At 37.5% G+C, this 24,439-nt stretch overlaps 1 protein-coding gene across 1 annotated transcript; it reads left to right on the forward strand.

Moving 5' to 3' along the window:
• The first annotated feature begins 13,111 nt into the window (after positions 1-13,111).
• Positions 13,112-14,821, forward strand: MSC (musculin). Its single transcript, XM_051998695.1, has 2 exons — positions 13,112-13,716; positions 14,704-14,821. The coding sequence occupies exons 1-2, from the start codon at positions 13,141-13,143 to the stop codon at positions 14,788-14,790; spliced, it is 663 nt and encodes a 220-aa protein (XP_051854655.1). The 5' UTR covers positions 13,112-13,140; the 3' UTR covers positions 14,791-14,821.
• The last annotated feature ends 9,618 nt before the right edge of the window (positions 14,822-24,439 follow it).

A 24,439-nucleotide genomic window follows, 5' to 3' on the forward strand; every position in this document is an offset into this window, starting at 1 on the left:
TATAATTTATTCAGATGCCATGTTGACTCCCAAGCTCAATGTGTCCAAAGCAATTCATCTTCCTCACATGTTTAATTCAACCCTTTTCCAATGTTGCTTATTTCTATTGAGTAGTACCATCTTCCTAGTCAGCCTAGTTATACCTTTGAGGTTATAACCCCTGACCCTTCACTATTCTTCCTACTTGTTTGCTCCTTTTGCAGCTATCCTCCTGACCTCTCTTTTTCCAAATTCCACTTAAATATGATTTGATATATTTAAGTTTTATGAATTCTACCTCAACAACATTTACCTCAACTTTTTTTCCCTTTTCAATTTTCATTTTATTGACTTTAAAAATTTAATATTTTAATACATGTGTATTTTATAGGATCAAATAAAATACAGAAACAAAGCTCTTTTCAAACTTCCTGACACTATACAGAGTATCAGAGGTTTTTGAAACACACTATAAATCCTAGTTATTACTTTTGTTATTACTATATAACAAAAAACCTAGCATAAAATTTAAAAAAATCCCTCTAAATTTCAATCTCCTGCTAAGAATATTGGAGTAGGAGATAGACCACAAGTTCCAATTTCAATTCTCAAAACCTCTACCTCTTGGTTCAGTTCCTCATGGCCCTCACTACTGTAATAGTTTCCATAATGTTATCATGCCAGTCTGCCCCATTTCTAATCTAGAACTGCCTCAATAGTATAAGTGTAATTCGGAATTTAGTGACTAGGCCCCAAGAATAGTCTGACTACTATCTTGTTCTGACTACTATCTTGGAAAATGTCCTCTAGTAAAATGTTCTAGGAATCTATGCTTGGATTTGTAGTTTACCATATTTCTCAATTACCTAAATAGCCCCTATATGTGATTTGAGCAAAATCCATTCAAGGTCCTTGCTTTCTAGGCTAAACAAGTCTTAAAGGGCTGGAGGTTTCCCCTAAAAGGTGATGAATAGATTTTTGAAACTTAATTGGTCCAGAGAAACTAAGGTATCAGGGTAGTTTCCTGTTTGCCTAGGAGCCAAAGATGAGTACTGGAGGCATCAGGGCCTCCTCAGGATTGGCACAGCCTCTGATCAGGAGCAACAATACAGTAAATAGGTTGGGAAAGGAGTTGTACCCAAGTGAATCAATGCTGTGTTCTTGCTAAATGTCCTTTTTATGCTATTGTAAGTAAATCTCCTTTTGTTTTATTCTAGATAATCTATGAGTCTCATTTCAATCCATTCCATCCTGAATTCCTGACCAGCTTTAGCTACTCCTGATCAAGAAAAGCATTCTTAACATGTATAAATGATACAAACCCTAAAGCATTTACTAATACACAGTACCACAGAGTCCAGAACCCAAAATGATCTTGACAGGAATAAATGTAATCTGGTAATAGTTACTAACAATAAACTTCGGGGGTATCCTGCTTGGGAGCATAATATTCATAGAGTAAAGTTATAATAATTATAATAATATATAAAATTCATATATATATAATTATAAAATAATAATAATAATATAATAATAATAATAATAATAATGTTCAAAAGCAAGAAGTTGGAAAAAAATCCAAGTCCTCTATTATTGGAGTCCTTGGAAGGAGTTCCCAGATCTGCACTCTTGTCCTCCAATCAGAGGGGAGAAACAATTAAGGGTATGAAGATATTGAGTATCAAAGTTGATTGATTATCAAGGGGATGCGTTTGCAGGTGATGAGCTTGTCCTTCAGGAGTCTTGATGATTTCAAAAGCTGAAACCAAGTGAAATAGTTAATGGCAAATGAAGTAAAAAGCAAAAATATGTCCTTCTTTATGAAATATGAAGAAGTTTCTCTGGTGGCACTGGAATGGTAGCTTACTTGGCTGGCAGAGGATTGACCTTACCCTAGTGGTCTTTAAACTCTCAACTTGCCACCCCTGGAAACAACTTAGGAACAGTGGAAGAATAAACAACTTTATGCAATTTCTCACCCTGTGCTTCAACCAGAGGGCAGAACTAGGAAAGAAAATTTCCTTTTCCTCCTTTTCTACTGACTATATAATTTTAAATTGAAACTATTTGTTCAGTATGACACACTGAATTCAGTTCTGGTGTAAGAGATCAGGGCAGGAAGCAGCTTCAAGGAATATCATCCTTGAAGAAGAAGAGAGTCAACGTTTTAGATTCAGAAGCAAATTAAGCCTAGTTATTTAGAGAGTTATTTAGAGTTGTTATCCAATATATGTATACCTATCCATACAGTTATCTTGCTGCACAAGAAAAATCGGATAGAGAAAGAAGAAAAAAACCTGGGAAGGAAAACAAAAATGCAAGCAAACAACAGAAAGAGTGAAAATGCTATGTTGTGGTCTGGGTGTAGGTGACTCTCTTCATTACTGAATAATTGGAACTGATCTGAATCAATTCATTGTTGAAGAGAGCCACATCCATCAGAATTGATCATCATTTTTAGAGCTGCTCATTAGTCAGTGATAAGAGATGCTCTATCCTTGGGAGTCGGGGATGGCATTGTTGTGAGGACATTATGGGATGAAAAGAGACATTAAGATGCCACGAGGTGAAAGATATGTTACCTTATCCATATATATTCCTGGAATGTATGCCTAACTTATCAGTGTATTTAAATGTATGCCCACTTTCCACACTATTTGTGCGAGTCTACCATGGACAAAATGTTGTGTAGCTGTGGCTCGCCTTTTGCTCTTTTAATTAAACAATTGAACTTGATAGGCATTTATTAAGAATTTATTGAATATTAGATTTCTCTTTGTCAAAGAAATCCACTTCCATCAGAATACATCCTCATACAGTATGGTTGTTGAGGTATATAATGATCTCCTGGTTCTGCTCATTTCACTTAGCATCAGTTCATGTAAGTCTCTCCAGGCCTTTCTGAAATCATCCTGCTGGTCATTTCTTACAGAACAATAATAACCCATAACATTCATATAACATAATTAAAGGTAAACATGCTAGTAGCACCTTACAAGCCATAGTTCGAGGAGGAAAAGCCCACAGAATACTTTTGAATTTGAAAATGGAGATAAATAATCACACTTTCCTCTTAATTCCTTCCCCCGCCCCTCCAAGGATATAATTTGTCCATGTGAGTATGAGTTGTGGAGAATGTGCCTAGAGTGAGTGTTAAAAACAAGTAACTTTGCAGGGAAATGTACTAGAAATGGTAGAGGGGAATTCATGCATTTGTGCTGAGTTTTTTTTTTTTTTATTATAGCTTTTTATTTACAAAACATATGCATGGGTAATTTTCCACACTGACCCTTGCAAAACCTTCTGTTCCAAATTTTCCCCTCCTTCCCCTTAACCTCTCCCCTGAATGGCAGGCATTCCAATACATGTTAAAATATATGTTAAATCCAATATATGTATACCTATCCATACAGTTATCTTGCTGCACAAAAAAAAATCGGATCAAGAAAGAAGAAAAAAACCTGAGAAGGAAAACAGAAATGCAAGCAAACAAAACAACAACGAAAAGAGTGAAAATGCTATGTTGTGGTCTGGGTGTAGGTGGCTCTCTTCATTACTGAATAACTGGAACTGCTCTGAATCAATTCATTGTTGAAGAGAGCCACATCCATCAGAATTGATCATCATATAGTCTTGCTGTTGCCATGTATGGTGATCTCCTGGTTTTGCTTCTTTCACTTAGCATCAGTTCATGTAAGTCTCTCCAGGCCTCTCTGAAATCATCCTGTTGGTCCTTTCTTACAGTACAATAATATTCCATAATATTCATATACCATAATGTATTCAGCCATTCTCCAATTGATGGGCATCCACTCAGTTTCCAGTTCTTTGCCACTACAAGGAGGGCTGCCACAAACATTTTTGCACATGTGGGTCCCTTTCTTTCCTTTAAGATCTCTTTGGGATATAAGCCCAGTAATAACACTGCTGGGTCACAGTTTGATAACTTTTTGAGCATAGTTCCACATTTTGAGCTGAGTCTTTAAGGAAATCAGGCATTCCAAGAGATGAGAATGAGAAGAGACAACAGATAGGAAATGTAGTGAATGTAAGGAACAGCAAAAAAAAAACATGTATGAACCATAGAGTAAAATAGGAAGGATAATAAGGTATGATGGTAATAAAGCTGAAGAAGTGGGGCGGGGACAGATTGGGAAGAGCTTTAAATACCAAGGGAATTTATTTTTGATTCTAGAGATGCCATTAGAATTTAGGCTCTAAGGAGCCATTGAAATTTACAAAGCAAGAAGGAAGCAGATCTTTACAAAGACCTGCTTGCCTTAAAAATACTCACTTGACAAATGACATTTTAAAACTAAAGGAGATCTTTAGGAGTAACCTTCATTGATGACAGATAACTTGAAATCACAGAGCTTTAAGAGAGATTATTAGCCATTAAATACTTTCTTTAAAGACAACCAGGAAGAAATTTATAAATGGGGTATTGAATCATAAGAAGAGAAAGGATAGGACTGAATAGCATAGAAAAATATAATTCTTGGCAAAGGCAGTGGGAGCTAAAGTCTTCCACAACACCTCTTACTGTTGAAAGCACGTATGTACTGATTCCATAGTTATTGAAGTCTGATTGGGACTCTGCTTTAGAATCCAAACTTTAGCAATCTTTAAACCGTAATCATTAGCCCTCTATTCAAAGTAAGATCATCTTTTGCCCTAGTCAAACTCTAAAACTTAGTCTCCATGTAGACCACATAACTTGGGGGAAATTCTTCCATGATCACCAGAATACTATATCTTGTAAACGTTTCTAGTAATTTAAATTTTCTTGGGACAGGAAAATTTGTGTAGTGCATTCAGGATAGAAATTGCTTGTAGGAATCAGAATTTTTTTTCATTTGCTTTATTTTGGCACTAATGTGACCTTCTTGCCATGATCTCAAGATAGCATTTCTAAAACAAAAAGAGAGAGGGTGTTAAGCATGAATATATCCTGAAAGGGATAGTTACTTGTTATCTAGTCCCATCTCTTCCTTCTTATTATAAGAATTCTCCTTTGAGACTGAAACCCAAGAAGAAGTGTAACATATTGCCTTCTGCCTACTGCTGGTCTATTATCATTTCAGTTAATTGACTGGAAAAGTACAAATAAGTCAAAGCGCTACCACCAAGATAGCGTGAAGCTTTTTCCAAAAAAAAGATTATTCCATTCTCCGGGACATCCAGATGAATGCATATTCTAAAATTAAATCCAGGATGTAAAAGGGAAGGAAAGGGTCATATTTACATTCTCTCTTTCTCTCTCTCTCTTTTAAAGAAAGGGAAAGGGAGAAGAAAGTTCGTTAAGGGGCTGATTGACAAAGTGTACTGAATCTATGTTCTAACACCAAATGGTATCTATTACATGAGAACTTTCTTCTGGCGCCAGGAGGTATTTAGATCCTGTGCTCAGTTATTCCGCAGGGGGAAACGCGCAGAAAGCAAGGGAGGGAGTACCTGGAGCACACTCACTACCCTGAAGGAATGAGTGCCTGGGGAGTCGGGATCTACAAGAAAACCTTTTGTCTCCTAGGTTATGCACTTGTAGTTGAACGGATGCAACTTATCTTTGAGAAGACAAAAGGTTTTGTTTGTTTAAATTCTGCAAATTTCTAGGAACCAACCGCGAGAGAAAATAATTTTTTATCTATTCAAAGTATTTCCAAGTGACTAAAAAAAACTGAAGAGTTAACATTTCTTGAAACATAATGGATCGGCTTCTGCCCGGGAAAGACCAAAGGGATAAGAATAAGCAAAAATAACTCCCCCCTCCCTCATCCTGCAACTACTTCTTACATTCTCCCTACCCCAAACCAGAGCTCTTATTTTCACAAAAAAAAAAAAAAAAAAAAAAAAAAAACCTTTTCCGATTTCTCTTAAGAATAAGTTCTTATTATATATTAAAAATAAATAAAATTACTACAATATAAAAGAACAGCTGCTTATTCAGAACTATGCCCAAAGGACTATCAAACTGTACTCTTTCATGCAGCAGTGTCTCTACTGAGTCTATATCCCAAAGAGACAATAGAAAAGGGAAAGGGACCCACATGTGCAAAAATGTTTGTGGCACTCCTTTAAGTAGTGGCAAGAAACTGGAAACTGAATGGATGTCTATCAATTGGAGAATGACTCAACAAGTTTGGTTGTTGTTATGGAATATTATTGTTCTATAAGAAATGATGAGCAGCCTGATTTTAGAAAGGCCTAGAGAGACTTATATGAACTGATGGTAAGTAAAGTGAGTAGAACCAAGAGAACACTGTACATAGCAATAATTACAGTATGTGATGATCATCTGTGATGGATTTGGCTCTTTTCAATAATAAGATGATTCAGGCCTATTCCGATAGACTTATGATGGAGAAAGCCATCTGCATCCAGAAAGGATTGTGGGAACTAAATGCAGATCACAACATAGGTGTTTTTGTTTATTTTTTTTTTGTTTGTATTTGCCTTTTTTGTTGTTTGCTTGCTTGCTTGTTTTTTTTTCCTTTCTTTCTCATTTTTCCCCTTTTGATCTGATTTTTCTTGCACACCTGATAAATGTGGAAAATGTTTAGAAGAATTGCAGACATTTGACTTATATTGGATTACTTGCTGCCTAGGGAAGGGGTGGGGTAGAGGGAGAAAAATCTGAAACACAAGGTTTTGCAACCATTAATGTTGACAACTATCTTTGCATGCATTTTGAAAAATAAAAGGCTATTATTACTTTTAAAAAGAATAACTGCTTAAAAACCAAGTTCTAAGAGAAGCCAGAAATCTGTTGCCTTCTGTTCTTACTTCTATGTATAGCTGTGGAACTCTTGGGGGGTGTTTAATGGCTTAGCAATTTAAACCAGAGATACTATTTTCTGAGGTTGTTCCGGGTTTCTGTTCACCTCTGTGCCTGGATGAGGGTTTTTTCTTGGAGGAGGTAAAATTCATGCCAAACTCAATTTCAGTTCATCAAATATGTACTAATTGCCTAATCGCCAACTTTCAAAGAGTTGAGGATTTTAAAAAAAAGAGAGAAGTATTCTCTAAATATCTTAGAAAATACTTTTTCCTCTTCAGCACTTCTTTTATGTATCGAATATTTTTCTAGTTTCTTCAAGTAGAGAAAAATCCAAACCTGTGTTTCTGAAACTGATCTGACATTGGACTATATGACTATTTTTGCCCCAATCTAGGCACTTTTAGGGTGGGAGCTTCTCTCTGAGCATCTTCTATCCTAAGAAACTATTTGGTATCCTCAATACAAGAAAACCTTTGAAAGAGAATTCTATTTGATGGGATTTAGGCAAGTTGTTATTCTTCCTGTCCTGGAATCCCTAATGAAGTCTTGATAAACAGTGAAAAAAAAAAAAAAAAAGCTGGAAATCAAGTTGTTATTGAGTACCAGTAGCTACTGTTTGTGATTCCATTTAGGGTTTTCTTGGCAAAGATAAGGGAATTATTTCTCATTTCTTTTCCCAGCTCTCCAGTAGAGGAAACTGAGGCAAAAAGTGAAATAACTGGGTCCCTCAGTTAGTAAGTATCAGATGCTGGATTTGAACTCCTAAAAATGTCTCTCTGCTTTCAAATCTAATTCTCTATCCACCATGCCACCTAGTTGCCCTATTTAGTCTTCTTGTTGTCACTGGGAAACTATGTAACTTTAGATTAATTTCATCTCTCTCTCTCTCTCTCTCTCTCTGACTAAACCTTGCTTTCAAGGGTTATACTGTAAGAAGATTCCATTAAAAGATGTCTAATGTGCTTTGCAGCTTCCAAACTAAATATTTGCTTGTGACTTTAAGGTTTTAAAAATGTACTTATGTTTAATATACATGTGATCACTTGATCCTCTCTCAAATTCTGTGAGATAGGTCTTCCCAAATTACCATTACTATTTTAATGGCCCAGGGTCACATATCTGATTTGTCAAGATGTGAATTCAGATCTAGTCTGATGCCAAACCCAGAAGCTCTTATTTTTTTTTAATCTATTGAATCTTTATGTTCCACCATCATGAATTTTAGCAGGTACTGGTTCTGCAACTAATGACAGTATCAGATGTGTGAAGTTTCTTTTTTCTTTCTTTCTTTTTTTTTTTTTTTTTTTTTTAGTAGGAGCCTACTGCACTCTTTCTCACAGACAGGGTGCAGTTGCAATTCAGAGAAAAAGTGTTTTTTGCATTATTGGTTTTGTTTTGTTATTCTCCCACCCACCCCCAGGCTATACAAGAAAATCCCCAGAAATTATTTTTATAATTGTGCTGCTCTGAGAAGCTGTTCATTAGACAACAGAGTTAAGGACTTGCCATTTAGAAGGCATGGGTTCATATCACTCTGACATTTATTAGCTGTGTAACATATGCAAGTCTCAATTTCTTTATCTCTAATATGAAGTGAGACTAGAAGACATTTAAGGTTTCTTTGAGCTTGAGATCTATGATCTAGTGATTCCCTTCATTCAGAAAGGAAATGATTAAGATTCAAATGAGATGAAGTATAAACTCAATTTAGTGGTTCTCAATAGGTGCCACTGTCAGTTTGCAACATAAGGTCATCTTTTTTTTTAACCCCTTCAGTAGTAATATCTCTAGCTGTTTAAAGTACCTTTCAGATTATCTGATTATATACAAAAGAGAAGGTGGAAATTTAGATTAATGATCTGGCTATTATTCACCAATAATCATTACTTGCAATCTCAGCAATTCATAATAATAAACTTCATCTTTCCTATTCTGGCATTAATTCATATGTATCATCGATTTCAACTGTACAAATTGTTCCCTTCTCTGGCAGGTCTCTAGTGGACTAGTGTAAGTAGTATTATCCCCACCCTTCCAGATGAGGGAACTGAGACTTAAGAAGGACAAGAGATCTGAAAACAAGGCAAGAGGGAAAGAAAACCATATACTTCACTCATGTTATACATGCTAAATCATTCAAATCTGTAATACTTGCATAAGACTCAGCTGATATCAGGCATGTATCTGCTGCCCTGAGAGAAGTTTAGTATAGAAAAGCAAGGAATCACTACAGCAAAGCAGAAACAAATAGCATTGGTGAAAATTAACTTGCTTTTATTGAAAACTGGAAGTTGAATATGGAACCTTGAAAGTGCTAGCTGCAGAAGCTGCTTCTAGTTGGTTCTCTGACTCTAGGAGAATCATATATTTAGAGCTGCAAGAAGCCTTAGAGGTCGCCCAGTTCACTCCTCCCCTTTTACTGGTGAGAAATTAAGGCTCAGAGGTCAAGCGACTTTTGCTCTAGGTCACACAGGTGGCAGAGTCAAGATTCTTACAGTTCCTCTGCTCTGAATCCAATGATCTCTCAATAATCCTTGTCTTGTAATTACCTCTCTGAAACTTTTTAAAAGGAAAGGAAAGGAGGCAAGGAAGAGAGAGAATTCTTACCTGTCTCGTAGGGTTGTGTGGAATTAAAATTAAAATCAATGAACATTTATCAAAGAACCATTGTGCGAATTCTGAGTCGGGGGAAAGGTTGGGGGAGGGGGGGAGAGTGGAGGGGAAAAGAATAATGACCTGGGACGATCCAGATCTGAAATTTCATCAAGATATGGAACTCCATAGAGGAAAGGCTCTTCAATGAAGAGCATTAGTCATTTAAAGGCGTAGATAGTTTCCTAGTCACGCAGGCAGAATGCATCATACACAAGACTTCAACCAGCATCTTCCGGACTCGAGATTCAGCCCGTTATCCACTATGTCAAAAGGTGACCTGTTCGCTAAAGAAGACGAGATTAAATACCACATGACTCCTGCCTTCTTGGAGCTTGAAGTCTAGTAAGGAAGTTGCTACGTATGTAAATAAATGTGTCTATAAATCAATCAAGATACAGTACTGCTAGTGAATTAAGCAGAAGATTCCACAAAGTTTGGACTTTATTCCATACGTAAGCAGTAACAATCTAGGCTTCTGAGCAAAAGAAGTAACGCGAGAAAGCCAATTGAAAACCACAAAGAGCTCTCTAAAAGCATCATCAGTAAGTACTGAAATCCACTACCCAAGGAAAGACACAGCCGATTTGGGGGTTTCTTTCTTTTCTTTTCTTTTCTTTTCTTTTTTTTTTTTTTTTAACTCTAGTCAAAATGAAATTGACAAACTTTTCTATTAAAAGGAACGTACTTGAAAATGTGGCTAACTTTAAGAAGATGTATGAAAGTGAAAAGTCGTTACTGTGCTTTCTTTTAAAAGGGGTTGAATTCTATGGCGGGAAAAAATGCAACGGATATGCTAGGGTCAATCTATTTTTTCAAGAATAAGAAAGTGAGTATGACCAGTATGGAGTTTAAGGTTGGGTACCATTCTCGGGACTGTTTAGAAAAATCTAGCACTCTCTCCTCCATTAATCTTTCCTAAAGAAAATACTTCGTTCCGCACCTGTATAAACAACCTAGATTTTAAAACCTATATATCTGCGCCTAATGCGTTAGAGTCTGTATATATTTATAGTGATAATTTTGTGGCAGTTTTAGGCGATGAGTATAACTGGACTGAGCAATCGCCTGGAATCTTTTTGTGCTCCTTCCCCCTCCCTCCTGGATCTCAACCAGACTAAGCGCTCGCTGTGCGCGCCTCAGCTTCCAGCCAGGATCTCTGGTTACAACTGTATCCTCGCCGAGCTTTCTCTAACAGAAAGGGCAGGTGAACGACTCCTTTACTGAGCTAACTTTCTGAAGAAACAATTCTCCATCCTACTGTCCGCTCGAACTCTGCCAAATGCAGCAGTAGGTAAAAGCTATAGTAGAAACTCAAAAAGTTGACAATGTGAAAAATCAAGGCAATATCGAGAAAGGGACACCAGAAGCTAAAATGAAACGATATCTAATCAGTAAGGTCGCAGCTGAGCTTTCACCTCTTATGCAATTTGTCGGTTCGTTTTAACTTTGTCTTGTGTTTTTGGTCTGTTATTTTTGCACTAACTTTATAGTGCCAACGAGGAAATAAATAGCTTTGTTTTCCTGGGCAGATAGTTTTTTAATGTAGTTTTCCCCTTCCACTACATTTAAGATCATTCTTCCTTCCAAAGATAGAAATAGAGGCTTGATCCCTGATTTCTTCCATATAGGCAACTCCAGGATGAGAAAACTTCCTCCATCTCCACCGGTTGGCGTCTTGCTCCACCACCGAGAGTTTATTACCTACCCATCATACAGTCAATACCAGTCAAAGGTAGATTTTACTGGTTTCTCAAATCTGCCTCTCTCCTTGTTCCACTATTTTAGTTTCATAGCATCTACAAATCTCTAAATTGGAAGGAACCTCAAAGATTCCAAACGCCCATTAACCCTCCTGAATAACATCCCTCAACTGTTCTTTTTGATACTACTTGAGTAGCACCAGTGACCGAAAGTCATTACCTTGTGAGACAATTAATTCTATCTTCGAACATCCCTAGATGTTGAGAAATCCTTCCTCCCTTTCTTTTCAGGGAGGACTGAGGAAATTACAAAGTATAAATACCCACCAAAGTCAAATTGGAAATATCAGGCCAGTGTTAGGGCTAACACTACCTTCATTAACTATATTTGGTAAATAAATGCTCTACTTAGCTTTACATAAAACAATGTTGCAAAGGAAGAAAAATATATTGAGTCTGTTTATAGGAAAATGCAAGAAAGCAAAACTATCTTTCTCTAGTTCTTAATCAGATGAATGTTTTTGCTGATGAGTCCTGCACCTGGCAAGTGTTCAAAAAAATTTTGGTGAATATTATGATAGTATTTTTAAATTTATACACACACGTCTGTGTGTCTTCTCTAGATTCTAGTGAATAGGGTGAAAACATCATGTGTTTTTTGCATTTCAGAAATGAAATTCCAATGCATTGTTCATAAGTCAAACCCCATTCTCTCAGTTACTATTGCTGTGTAAGCTTGAGCCTCTCTGATTCTCAGTTCTCATATCTTTAAAATGAAAGCATTAGACTAAATGGTTTCTAAGCCCTCCAGTCCTAAAACTTAGTATCATCTGTCAAGAAAATAAACCAAACATTCTCAGTTTAGGTGTAGGGGAAAGAAAAGGGAGAGACACTACTCACATATCAAAGATCTTAGGATTTAAGAATGGATAAAGGCTTTAGAAATCATTTAAACTATTTCCTTCATTCTCCATCATCCTTCAAACAGGTCTAGAACATGGGAAGTTAATTGTCCAAGGTCACATAGTTACTAAGCTGTAAAGCTAGAATTCAAAGCAAGGTTTAATGCTTTTCCATATAGCCATGTGTGCATGTTTTTCCCCAGACTTATATCACTTTAAGGCTTATAAAAGTTTTCACATTAACATCAACCCAGCAAGGAAGGTAATGCAAGTAGTTTCTTCCTCGTTTTACCGAGAAGGGAATTGAGGTCCAAAGAGTTTAAATGATTACCCCCAAAGACAGAGCTAGTAAATGTCAGACCATCAGTCCACCTAAGAGAACTTAAACATAGACTATAGAGACGACTCTTTGTTTTAAAAGTGCTGGGGGGGGGGGAAGACAGAGGAAGACAAATTTTATAATGGTCAGGGATTCTTGGTTATAGAAATTTTTGCTCCAGTTTTTTTTTTTTTTCCCTCCCCCTTCACCCTGCTTTCTCCTGGGCTAGCTGGGCTCTAGCTCCAGCTGTAACATTAGAGCTGATCAGAGGGACTGAATGAATGAATGGTTTGCTGGAAGACTTTCTCAGTCCGAAGGCCAAGATAAAGCACAGCTTGCTCCTGGTTCCTAACAGTTTCCCCAGGGGACCACCCCTGGGCAGGGGGAGCGGCCAGAGTGGTCTGCGTTCCCGCCCACCAGTCTCTCCTTTTGCTAATAGTATACTGGTCCCCACCCCTTGCCGCCCCACCCTGTCTATCCCCCTCTTCTTTCTCCCAGATGGTTTGCTCCGAAAGTTGTGGATAAATTCTCCTGTCAAAAAAGTAAGCCCTCCGCACATCTCAACCGAGCTAGTTGTCCGAGCCTCAGTTTTCTCTTTGTTACGCTCAGTTTCTCCCTCGAGCGCACGTTTCTGACCAAGGTGTCCGTGTCTACGTCCGCTCCTGGGTTCCCAGCCATCGCCCTATGTGCTGACTGCCCTCCCTGCTGTGTAGCGTTTGAGGGAATTTGGGGGAAGGAAAAGGACTGGGTGGCTTGGAGTGGAGGTCAAGAGGGATTCTGAAGCTCCTAAAGGGCTCGGCTGACGTGATGTCTACTGGCTCAGTGAGCGACCCTGAGGAGCTGCCTGACATGGAGTTGCGTGGGCTGCAGCTGCCGTACACACCCACGACATCCTCCAAGAGGCAGCCTCGCCGAGGACGCAGCAACAGCGAACTTTACCCCTCTGCGGACAATACGTCTGCAGAAGAGGACGAAGACGAGGACGTAGAGGAGGAAACTTGCACCCTGGGAGCACCCCGCGCGGCTAGCGGTAGTTGCAAGAGGAAACGGACTCGGGGAGCTGCCGGGAGCGGTGGCGGAGGCTGCAATAGCAGCAGCAGCGGAAGCGGGAGCAACTGCCCCAAGAAGTCTCTGCTACCCAAGGGCTCATCTGCTGAATGCAAGCAATCTCAAAGAAACGCGGCCAATGCCAGAGAAAGAGCAAGGATGCGAGTGTTGAGCAAAGCCTTCTCCAGGCTTAAGACCAGCTTGCCTTGGGTACCCCCTGATACCAAACTTTCCAAACTGGATACACTCAGACTGGCCTCCAGCTATATAGCGCATCTCCGGCAGCTGCTGCAGGAAGACAGATACGAGAACGGCTACGTGCATCCCGTGAATCTGGTAAGAGGGCAGAAAACAAGTTACCCTCCCCTCCAATTCTGGAGTTTTCCTTGCCTAGATTTCCAGCACACTGCAGTTTTTGGGAAGTGTGGGGATGGCGGGACAAGAGGAGAATTCTAGTTCTAGGGGGAGAGACTTCGAAGAAAGATTGAGTTTGGTTTGGGGAATGTAGAGAAGATAAATAAGGGTTGCTTCTTCAACTAAGAATAGGAATTCTGTGACTTGGAGAAATTTACTTCCTCGAAATTGAGGAAAGCGATCCACCCTACCAACCAACCAACCCCCTCGAAAAACCACTCAAATTATTGTTATGCTCTCATCGTTTTGTTGTTTTGTACACTGTGTGCAACGCTACTTCCAGTGACCTCATGTTTGGCTGATTTAATAGTTCCGGTCTAATTTTCAGTTAGAACTCAGTCCACTATGCTGCAGAAATCTTGCATTGCAAATTGCTCCACCTGACTCTTTCCAGTTGATTATCTCTCCTTCCCCTTAGATGTTATGCTGATTATTTAGGATGTGTCTCTAGGGGAATAAGGAAAAGTTAGAACTCTAAAAAGCAGATAGTTCTCTTCCCCCCGCCCCCCCTTCTCTTACACTGTTAGAAATGAGCTTTTCGGAAAGTCCCTCCCAGAAAAGCCAATCCTCAGTTTGAGAATGGGCTATATTCAGTTCGCCCACTTCAAGAACACCAAGCTTTCCAGAGTTTACACTATGAAAAGACAGGTTGAAAACTTGACCTCTCTTTTATTTTGAAGATCTCAAATAAAATGAAGTACATAAATTAATAAATTCTCGAATAAGGACCTCACACAAAGATTTAAAAACAGATTTTAGACAAAGGCTTTTGTAGTGTTCGCAAGGAATAAATTAAGCCAAAATCACTGAGCGACAACAAACACCTGCAGATTAAACTCAGTCAATTAGGAGTAAATAGCATTAGATAGTTAGCTCTTGTTCTAATATATTGAATCACTTTTATTGCAGACTTGGCCATTCGTGGTTTCAGGAAGACCAGACGCTGACACCAAAGATGTTTCGACAGCCAGCAGATTATGTGGAACTACAGCTTAAATCGAGGGACTGACTAATCAATTTAATTGGATTATTCTTTAGACACTTGTTCTGGGGGAGGGAGGGAGGGAATGGGGACGAAAATGTTAACAATAAGCTCCCTTTTTCTAAGTTAAAGAATTATTTCTTCCCCTCCTTCAACCAGAGAATTGGAGATATATGGTGATATTTCTAGGAAGGTCAGGGAGGTAACACCCACAGGATAGACAGGAGTTACATTCGACTTTCTCTGAATAACCTAAAAGAACCACGGTTCTGGACTGCAATAACCTATATCTCCTGGAACGTTATCAATATTACTCCCCCCAAGAATTTTTCATAAAATGGTTTTAAAGCATTGCAGGAATATGATCTATTTTGTAACTAGCAGGTAGGAATAAAAATCAAGGCTCAGTGTTTGTCTTTAAAATCACCAACAACAGTGTTATTTGCACATCAGTGCCAAACAATATTATAATATAATGTCATTTAAAAAAAACATATTGATAATATATTTGGTTGATACCTCTTGAGAGCTTCTATCCTTTGTGGTAGTGATGCAATATGTGCAGCTGTTTTTTACTGTCTTTTAAAGGACAATCATCCAAGGAATACATACTAGTTCCCTATTGGTTCCTCCCAGTATGGCTAGGACAGTTTTTTTTTGTTTTTTTTTTTTTTAACATTTCCAGTTTCTGCACTGAATTTTACATATTATATATACAGAAGTTGATCCCATTCCTAACAATATCCTTTCCTCCCCTAAGGATCCAAAGGATTTCAAGCTGAAGGAGACCTTAGATATTAGACAACCCTCTCATTTTACAGTAGAGGAAGCAGAGAAAGAAAAAAAGTGGAGTGATTTGGTCAAAGAATCATTGAAGGATTAGGCCCAAATCCTCAGATAGCAAATTGCACAGTCTTTTCAGAGCACTGTCCCATAGGCCCTCGTGATTAATTTATAAAAGGAAATAATTTCTTTCTTTAAAGAAAGGGGTTTAGAGCCAATACTTCCTGTGGTAAAATTCAATGCTTGGTTTTAACTCTGATCTAATCCAGAGAAAAGAACTTTACAAACAATATAAAATACTTTTGGTGGCCTGGGAAGAATGGTTGGGTTTGTTTACATTATTACAATCAAGTTTTTGTCATTTTGCTTTTGGGCTGATATTCTGCTGTAAGGAGAAGTTGCCCTCATAATGACTGGTAAATGTAAATAACTTTTATTTTTTTATGTGTAACATTAAAATTATCATTACATGGAGCCATCCCCCAAGGGGCATCCCAGTGTCTTCTTTCCTGCACCACACTAAAAGGGAGTATATATAAAATTCAGTTGAAATTATCTTTTCCTTAAGCATATATTCTCTCACATAATTGTCAATAGGATGAAGATTGTGCCTCCTCCTCTCTAGCCCTCAATTCTCTTCCCCATATGTTGGTGATCATAGATGAGCAAATCCATTCCAAAGCTATTGTTAATAGAATATGTGTCTTTGTGGGCCGCTTACTGGGGACACCCTGTATGATTTGATATGACAGAGCTTAGATATAGCAAACATTTTACATACAGAATTGTTTAATCTATGATTGTTTATGAGCCTGTCACAACCTGTATAGGAAGTGGCGATCTAGGAAACAGGTCATGACATAACGTAAAAAAAATTAAAAAGCATGCTCTAGCCTCATAGGATAGTAGAATTTAGAGCTGGAAGGGACCTCAAAGATTATTTCATCTGATTCAAGTAAAACTAAAACTTGGAAAGGGAAAGGAAGTCTGTCTTCAAATAAAGCTGTCTCATGGAAAAGGAATGAGACTTGTTCTGATTGGTTTCCAATGGCAACACTAGAAGCAATGGGTGGAAGGTACAAAATAACTTCAAGCTTGATGCAAAGCAATATGTCTTAATACATTAGAATTATTTAAAGAAGAATGGCTTGTCTAGGGAGATTGTGGGTGGTCTTCCTCACTGTAGGTCTTCAAACAATGACTGAATAATAATCTGAGGGACATGTTAAAGAGGGAATTATTTTTCAGGTATAGACAGTTTTAAAAAACCTAGTAAAGATTTTCATCAAGTTTCTCTGACATCAATTTCAGTATATTTTAATAACATCTTAACTTTTCACATGTCACCTTATTTTCTATATAGTTTTGGAAAGGAAGAGAGAATCATTATTACTGTGTAAGATAACTGAAATTTACTATCTGCCAAGTCCATAAGTATGAATGCAAGGGAATGACACAGAGAGAGACAAAGAGAGACAGAGACAGACAGACAGAGATAGACAGAGATAGAGAGGGAGTTTACTTTGAAGTAGCCTTTTTCGCCTTAGAAACTCTTTGATATTAAGAATCTCCACATAAGGCTCACTTCTTAGAAACTGTTAGAATTTTAGTCTCAGAGAGGGCATAAGAGCATCTTCATAGCGACTGAAGCATGGAATAAATGTTCTGGGATCATAACAAGTTTTAAATTCTAAATGGGAAGAGATGTTAGGAGCTTAGTCTTACTTCTTCATTTTACAGATGAGGAAACTAAGATCTAGGGAAATCATATGTGACTTGCCCAGATTTACATATAATAATGGAGAGAAAGGGGATTTAAACCCAGATCCTCTTCCTCCAAATTAAGTCATCTTTTGACACATTGATTACATGGTCTGATGTGAATCGCTTCTGAATAGACAAATAGTTGTGCTAATTCGCTTATTTGAAGGATGTTTCCTATGTGGCTTTTAGGAAAGCTGATTTAGGCAAAGGTAAGATTAAAACTGAGTTGCTAAGTGGGCAAAATGGATAAAGTGCCATGGCTAGAATCAAAAAGACCTTCTTTCCCGAGTTCAAAACTGGCCTTTGTCACTTACTAGCTGTGTGCATTTAGCTAAATCAATTTATTTGTTTAGTTTCATCAAATGATCTAGAGAAGAAAATTGCAAACCACTCCAGCATCTTTGCCAAGAATACTCCATATGGGGTCATATGATATTAGTCATGATTGAAAAACCACTGAACAAGAAGCAACAAGAATAAAACTAATGATCATGTTTTCCTTAAAGCAAAGGGAGAAATACTTTGAAGTAAAAGAACATTTATCGAAGTAAGAAAACCTTAGACAATACCAATAAACTTAGGTGATATTTAAGACAATAGGATTTGTGTTATCTATTTTTACTTGCAATTTATTTGCAATTGTCAAAAGACTACTAAGAAGCAGAGGGGAGATATATTTCAATACTGTGTATGATTTGTGTAGCTTAAAGTATAAAAACCTAGAAAAGAATAAATAAAATACTTGGTGACTGGGGTGAATGGAGTCTAGTGTACACAGTACATGCTAAATCTTACACAGGTACTAAAACATGAAAATATAAAGTTGTAATACTGCCATGCTAACACATCTCTCTCCCCCCTCAACATTTTCTAACACTCCAGAGGGTTTCAGAAGAAAAGACATTTCTCAAACATCACTTTCACTGCAATTTTTGCATGATTTCTAGACCAAAACATTATGTGACCCCTTCTCCAATCCAAAAACTTCCATTTGTAATAAATCATAGTGGATAAAATAATAGATAAGCTGCTTTTCTGTGTAACAATAACTAAAGGAAAGTCTTAGTCACCATAAAATATTTCTTATATAAAACCAACACACAGAGAGTGTGAGTTTTAAAGTGGTAGAAAAGACATTCCATCTTAGGTTTCTCAATATTTCCTTGGAGTGGGAGGAGGGAGCTTTAGATTGTATTTGATGATAATATCAATGCTGCATGGATGATCTTGAAAATCTGGTAATAATAATAATAATAATTTGGCTTCTGTGAGTCACTAGAAATAAGAGGAAAATATGTTACTGAAAAGAAATGGCAATCAGAGAGGAGAGGGAGCTCTTCTATGCAATGATGGGTAAATGTCGGCATAGGAAGTAAACATTTTTATAAAATACTGAAATAATACAAATGTCCATGATACTGGTTATAGTGGAAGTAGCCTTCTATGCGGTCAAAGTAGTGATGCTTCATTGATGTCAAAGTAACAAAAATCCCCTTTTAACATAGACCTCTTTGCTTATATGAATGTTTCAATAAAGACTAATTTCAGAACTCTCATTTTGAAACATCCAGGCTCAAAAGGCATTGGTATGACTGTGAAACTGACTGCAGAAGTCCAAGCTAGAGGTGCAACTTGCTCAGGATGTTTGCCCCTGACTTTCTACCACTTATATCATGTTACATTTTTTTTTCTTTTAAAATGCTGGCCCCTGCAACAAAAGCTGGAAAATGACATTTGCAATTTAAAAACAGATATTTTTCAAACATCAGTTTATTTATGATAAGAAATAGCTTTTACACTATTAACTGTCACCATGGTACTCCATAAAAAATAAATGAGCAATTGACTTTCAGGAATTATGCAAATTCCTCTTCTACTTTTTCTTCATTCTTTCCTACTTCCCTTCCTCTTTTCTCCCTTCTTTCCTTTCTGCATTCCTTCTTTCTTTCTTTCTTTCCTTACTTCACTTTCTCTTCTTTGTTTTTTCTTTGCTTTCCTTTCTCTTTTTTCTCTTTCATTCTATCTCTCCAAGTTTCTATTTATAGTCTTTTTTTCTCTAACTCTCTGTCTGTATTTGTCCCTGTATCTCTCTCACACCTTATACAGAATGAGTTAGGAGAATCTGTAACTGAAAGTATAACCAAGTTTCCAAATTTTGGAAAGTGTGGCCAGGGAAGCTGCACCATCAGGAGGGTTCCAAGTCTCAGAAAGAATCATAAAATGAAGGGAGTGAGAAAGGAAAAAAATAGGATAGAATCAAGTTTGTTACTTAGAGAGCATAAATTCCAGGAAACATAGTGAAAGTGATGAATTAGTAGTTTTATGAGCGAGAGAGAGAAAGAAAGAAAGAGAGAGACAGAGAGACAGACAGAGAGAGAGAGAGAGAGAGAGAGAGAGAGAGAGAGAGAGAGAGAGAGAGAGAGAGAGAGAGATCCTCCTTCAACTGAGAAATTTTAACCCAGGTGTGTAGGTATATAAAATAGATAGATATACAAATGACATTTGCTAGTAATAAATCAGCAATTTTGTGATTCTCCTACATTCAGTTATGAGACCACATTTAGGTCATGAACCACAGTTTAAGAAACTGGGAGTTAAGGGACTTGCTAAAGATCACATAGCTCATAAGTGTCTAGGATCAGAAGAAAGTAATTATCACTATGAGAATCTAGGTACCACTCCACCCAAAAGCAATACCCTGGGACATCTGCAGGAGCAGCTAGGTGGCACAGTGAAAAGAACACCAGGTCTGGGGTCAGAAAGATTCATCTTCCTGAGCTCAAATCTGTCCTCAGATCCTTACTATCCGTATTACTCTGGGCAAGTTATTTAATCCTGTTTGCCTCAGTTTCCTCATCTGTAAAATAAGATGGAGAAGGAAATAGCAAACCATTCCAGTAATTTTGCCAAGAAAACTTCCAATGAGGTCATGAATAGTTGGACACAAGCTGAAAGAGCTGTATGTAAATAGGGCACATTTAGCCCTTGAGCTCTTTCTTGCCTTGACTCTGCTTTCTCTACAAACTACATAGCCATAGTTTGGGGCTACAATTCTAGGAAAACCCATTTTTGCTTATGCCCTTGCTTAATCTCCCACAAACCACTTTGTAATCTATAGTGCTCCTGAGAAGTAAAGTGGATTCCCAACATAGAGTGTGAGTTCTGATAAATCAGGGCAGTTGGGGCCTAAGATAGGGTAAAAATTGTTTTAAGATATAAAAAACGATTGCATGTTCTTTGCTTCATTTCACTAGGCGAAGGTGATGCCCTTTTTCTGAAGAAAACGAATAAAGTGCTTTCTACTCTGGCTCTGAGAAATATTTATTTGAATTATTTTGGGTTTTGTCTTTGTCCCACACAGTTTTCTGGAGGCTGATCCTGGGACTTGTGCTCTCTCACTGGTGAAGCAACCCCATAGTCTTTGGACATGATGGGGAGATCCCGCTTTGGAAAAAGTTGGAACCCAAAGATACAGACTAAGCAGAGCAGAAACTAAAAGAAGCTCTGACAGACTAAGAGAGAAAGTCTACCTAGCTGATGAGAGGTACAGTCACAACAAGGCATACCCATATAGCTCCTAGGAAAAACTAAATGGGGCCTCTGGCATCTTTAGAGATAGTGATCCAGTGAAAGGGGCAGCCCCTAGTTAACCCCTTTGGATGACTAAGGGAAGAGAGTGACCCTTCCATAATTGGCATTCAGAAATAAATTGGAGAATGAACCCAAGAAACAAATTGAAAATTGGGGTGAGTCCCCTAGGTGTAAGCTAGGAGGAGATACCATTTGGCCCCAAGTACAGATCATCCAAGGATTGTGTATGTCAAAAATTAAATTCATATGTAAATGCTAAGAAGTATTTCAATAAGGAAGAAAGCTCCTATGCTACACTTAAGGAATTTAAAAGCAGTGTGTGGATATGAGTCTATGATTTGTCTTCAGTGCTTTTCTCAGCTAAATTATAAAATAAAAGAAATGGTTATTTTGGGTTTTAAAGCTTGTTTTGTGCATCTTGATGCAAAGTAAACTGAATTTTTGTCAAGCTTTCAAGCTTCTCTCTCCAGAGAGGATTGGGAATGACCAAGGCTGCTGCATGTGGACTTATGTTCAGTCTAGCCTTTTCAAATAATGATAGGCTCACACAAAGCCCTGCTCTGGAGTCAGCCTCAGTTTCTCTCTAGATGAATCCCTCTGTTCCCCAACTCTCAGAGTTCCAACTAAAAGAGTGTGATCTATCTCCACAGTAGTTCATAGAGAAGAGTATAAAATTTAGGGGGTGAGACAGGAGCCATTGCCATTTTGCTCCTATGAATCTGTGTCTCTATCTCAGATCTCATATAGTTTACTGTCATTTCTGAGATTTCAGGCAATCTAGGAGAATGGAGTTTTTTTGAAGGGAAAGAGGAGTTTTCTCCCCAAAATATGATTTTTCCTTTTATATCAAATTTCTATAATCAGAGTAAGTGGTCAATAGAAGCCATAAGCATAGATCAAATATGTAATATTTTGCTCTTTTCGATCTGAAATTATGTAGTCATTATATCTTATAATTAAGTAAATAAGTATTTGGCCTGGTCATCTACCTGTTGCTAGATGTACATATCTGTATGAAATAAGGTCCTTCAAGAACCTTATATAAATTTTAAAATAATTGGCACAACTGTCATTTTTATTTCATTGATTATTGAAACTGAAGCTAAAATATCTTTTGTATATTTTAGAGAAGAAGATTTTAGTATAATCAAGGTTTTTTTTAAGAGAGATGTAATTTATGGAATGCTTTGTTGCCTCAATGGGAAAAATTATAGATATCTGAGTGATTTTTTAATACATCTCTAGGTCAGCTTCTAATCTCAAAGCCAAGCCAGTGGAATTTCTTAGGCCTACAATAGGCTACAAAGGCTCTTGGGAAATCTATTTTCATTGGTCTCAGGCTAGGAGCCCAAGTGACTCTGGAAAGTGCCATTGAACCCCCTCCTGAAATCTATTCAGGTTCAGAGTAATAGGGATATATACATATATATATATGTGTGTGTGTGTGTATATATGTGTATATATATATATATATACACATATATATACATATACATATATATATATATATATATATATATATATATATATATATATGTAATAAGCACATCCCAAGAATGAGAGTTCTGCTCTTTGTACTTATTCTCTCTATATAGTTCCTTCTAAGTCTGTTTTCCCCTAGACTTTGAGCAATTCATCTTCAAGTGGCCAGCACTAGACAGATGTATTGACCAGTTTCAGAAGTCTGACTCAATGTCATAGATCTTCAATCAGCTTAAGCCCTTTCAAATGGAACCTTGTAGGATGACTCAGCACAATGTTCATTCTTAGCATGAAGTATTTTCAGAAGATGAGTTCATCATCCCACACCCTAAAAGACTTTGGGTCCCATTTGTTTGGGAAGAACTGGAACTGGTTGGTGAATGGGCCCCAAACTACCCAGTGTCTGAGTGTGTTCCCTGTAAGGAGTCCATCAATCCAATGTGAAGGGGGGACGTTATTTAGGATTCATGTTATTTCCTTGCTTCAATAGTATTTGGAGCTTAAGATGGGGACAATGGGTTAAGATTTAGGTTAATATTACTGGGAAAGAATATCACATAAACAATTTAGTTTGATGTTTGTCAAATTACAGAATTGTAGAGGCTTGGTAGTCTTAACAAGTAGGTACAGTTGTGTCTTAATAGAAAAAGAGGTTTTTGGAACTACCTGTCCAATTTGGGAATAATATTTGGTTTACTACAAGGGATAGATATTTAGAAAATGCAGACCAAAGAGTAAGTTGGTTATACATGTAATAGGTATAGATCTCTTAGGAAGATTTGGAATCAAGGACTTAAGACAAGTGATAGACACCAATGCCTGGGTAGAATTGGTAAAGTACTATATAAAAGAGTCAGATCAAAAAGCAGTTTCTATGTGCTACAGGTTGCTCCATGTCTAGATAGTATCATTCCCTATGGGTATGGAAAAACACCAGAATGAATTCCTTCTGTTCCCAAAATAACATTTCTTGGGAGTATTGTGATGCTTTCTATTAGTCCCTTAGCTCTGGAGATCAATCAGCTTGCCTCTCATGGCAGGGTGAAAAATTCCAACATCTAGGGACTGTAGCAGTGTGTCCCTGAGTCTGGAATGTAATAGATAGCAGGTCTGGCAATTTCTTGGATGAGTACACCCAAGCAAACCTTGGGTGGTATTGTGAAAGCAGGGCTCTCAAACCTACTTTGCCCAGGAACTGAGTGGGCACCTTGCACGGGTCCAATTGGCTCTTCCCTTTACTGCTGCATTTGATGGAATAAGAAAGACTGAATCAGGAAGAATTAAGTCAAGGACAGTATAATTCCCTGCTATAATTAATGTTTTTCTACCCTTGAAAGTGGAGTGGATTCCTGTGATAGACTGAGTCCTGATAAGTCAGGGACAGATGGGGCCCAAGCGTTGTTTGAAGGTATAAAAATCTCTATTGCCTGTCCTTTGCCTCACTTCACTAGAATGTTCTGGTGAAAATGATGCCATTTTTCTGCAAAAATTGAATAAATTGCTTTCTGCTCTGGCTCTGAGAAATGTCTATTTGAAATATTTTGGGTTAATGGTCACTGTCCCACATATTCAAAAAAGTTGTTAATCTGCATTGATAGAAACTGGCATAAAGAACTATAAAGAAATTCCTTGTATTAGTGGTATTGCAGGCCTTGACCACTAGAAATGAATTATCAACAACTTATTTCATTGAACTCTCAGGGTAGAGTGTAATACGAATGAACACACATAAACTTTGCCTATTTCTCAATTTTGTATTGAGTTGTCCCTGATGAGTCAAATTTTCCAATGTACTTCTTAGTATTAAATCAGGTACTTTTTCAATACCATAATTCAGACATTAGGGTAATATTCTTTAACATATTGCTGTTATTTTTTTCTTTTTTCTTAAAAATACCCAAGATAAGGAATAAATTCTAAGTAGAAAAGTTTGTTGAATGTGGAAATCATTTGCCATTTGTTGTTATTGTTGCATCACAGTAAGTTTAGCCTTTGGGCACATGTGCTTTCTCAGTTTTAGACCCTGGACTTTAAAGATTTCAT

Source organism: Antechinus flavipes, chromosome 1 (assembly GCF_016432865.1).
Source record: "Antechinus flavipes isolate AdamAnt ecotype Samford, QLD, Australia chromosome 1, AdamAnt_v2, whole genome shotgun sequence".
NCBI lineage: Eukaryota > Metazoa > Chordata > Mammalia > Dasyuromorphia > Dasyuridae > Antechinus > Antechinus flavipes.

Excerpts from the sequence above, each read along its gene's own strand:
- MSC (XM_051998695.1), top strand. The coding sequence starts at position 13,141 with ATGTCTACTGGCTCAGTGAGCGACCCTGAGGAGCTGCCTGACATGGAG. Across the intron at positions 13,717-14,703 it reads ACGTGCATCCCGTGAATCTG|ACTTGGCCATTCGTGGTTTC; the intron begins GTAAGAGGGCAG and ends CTTTTATTGCAG.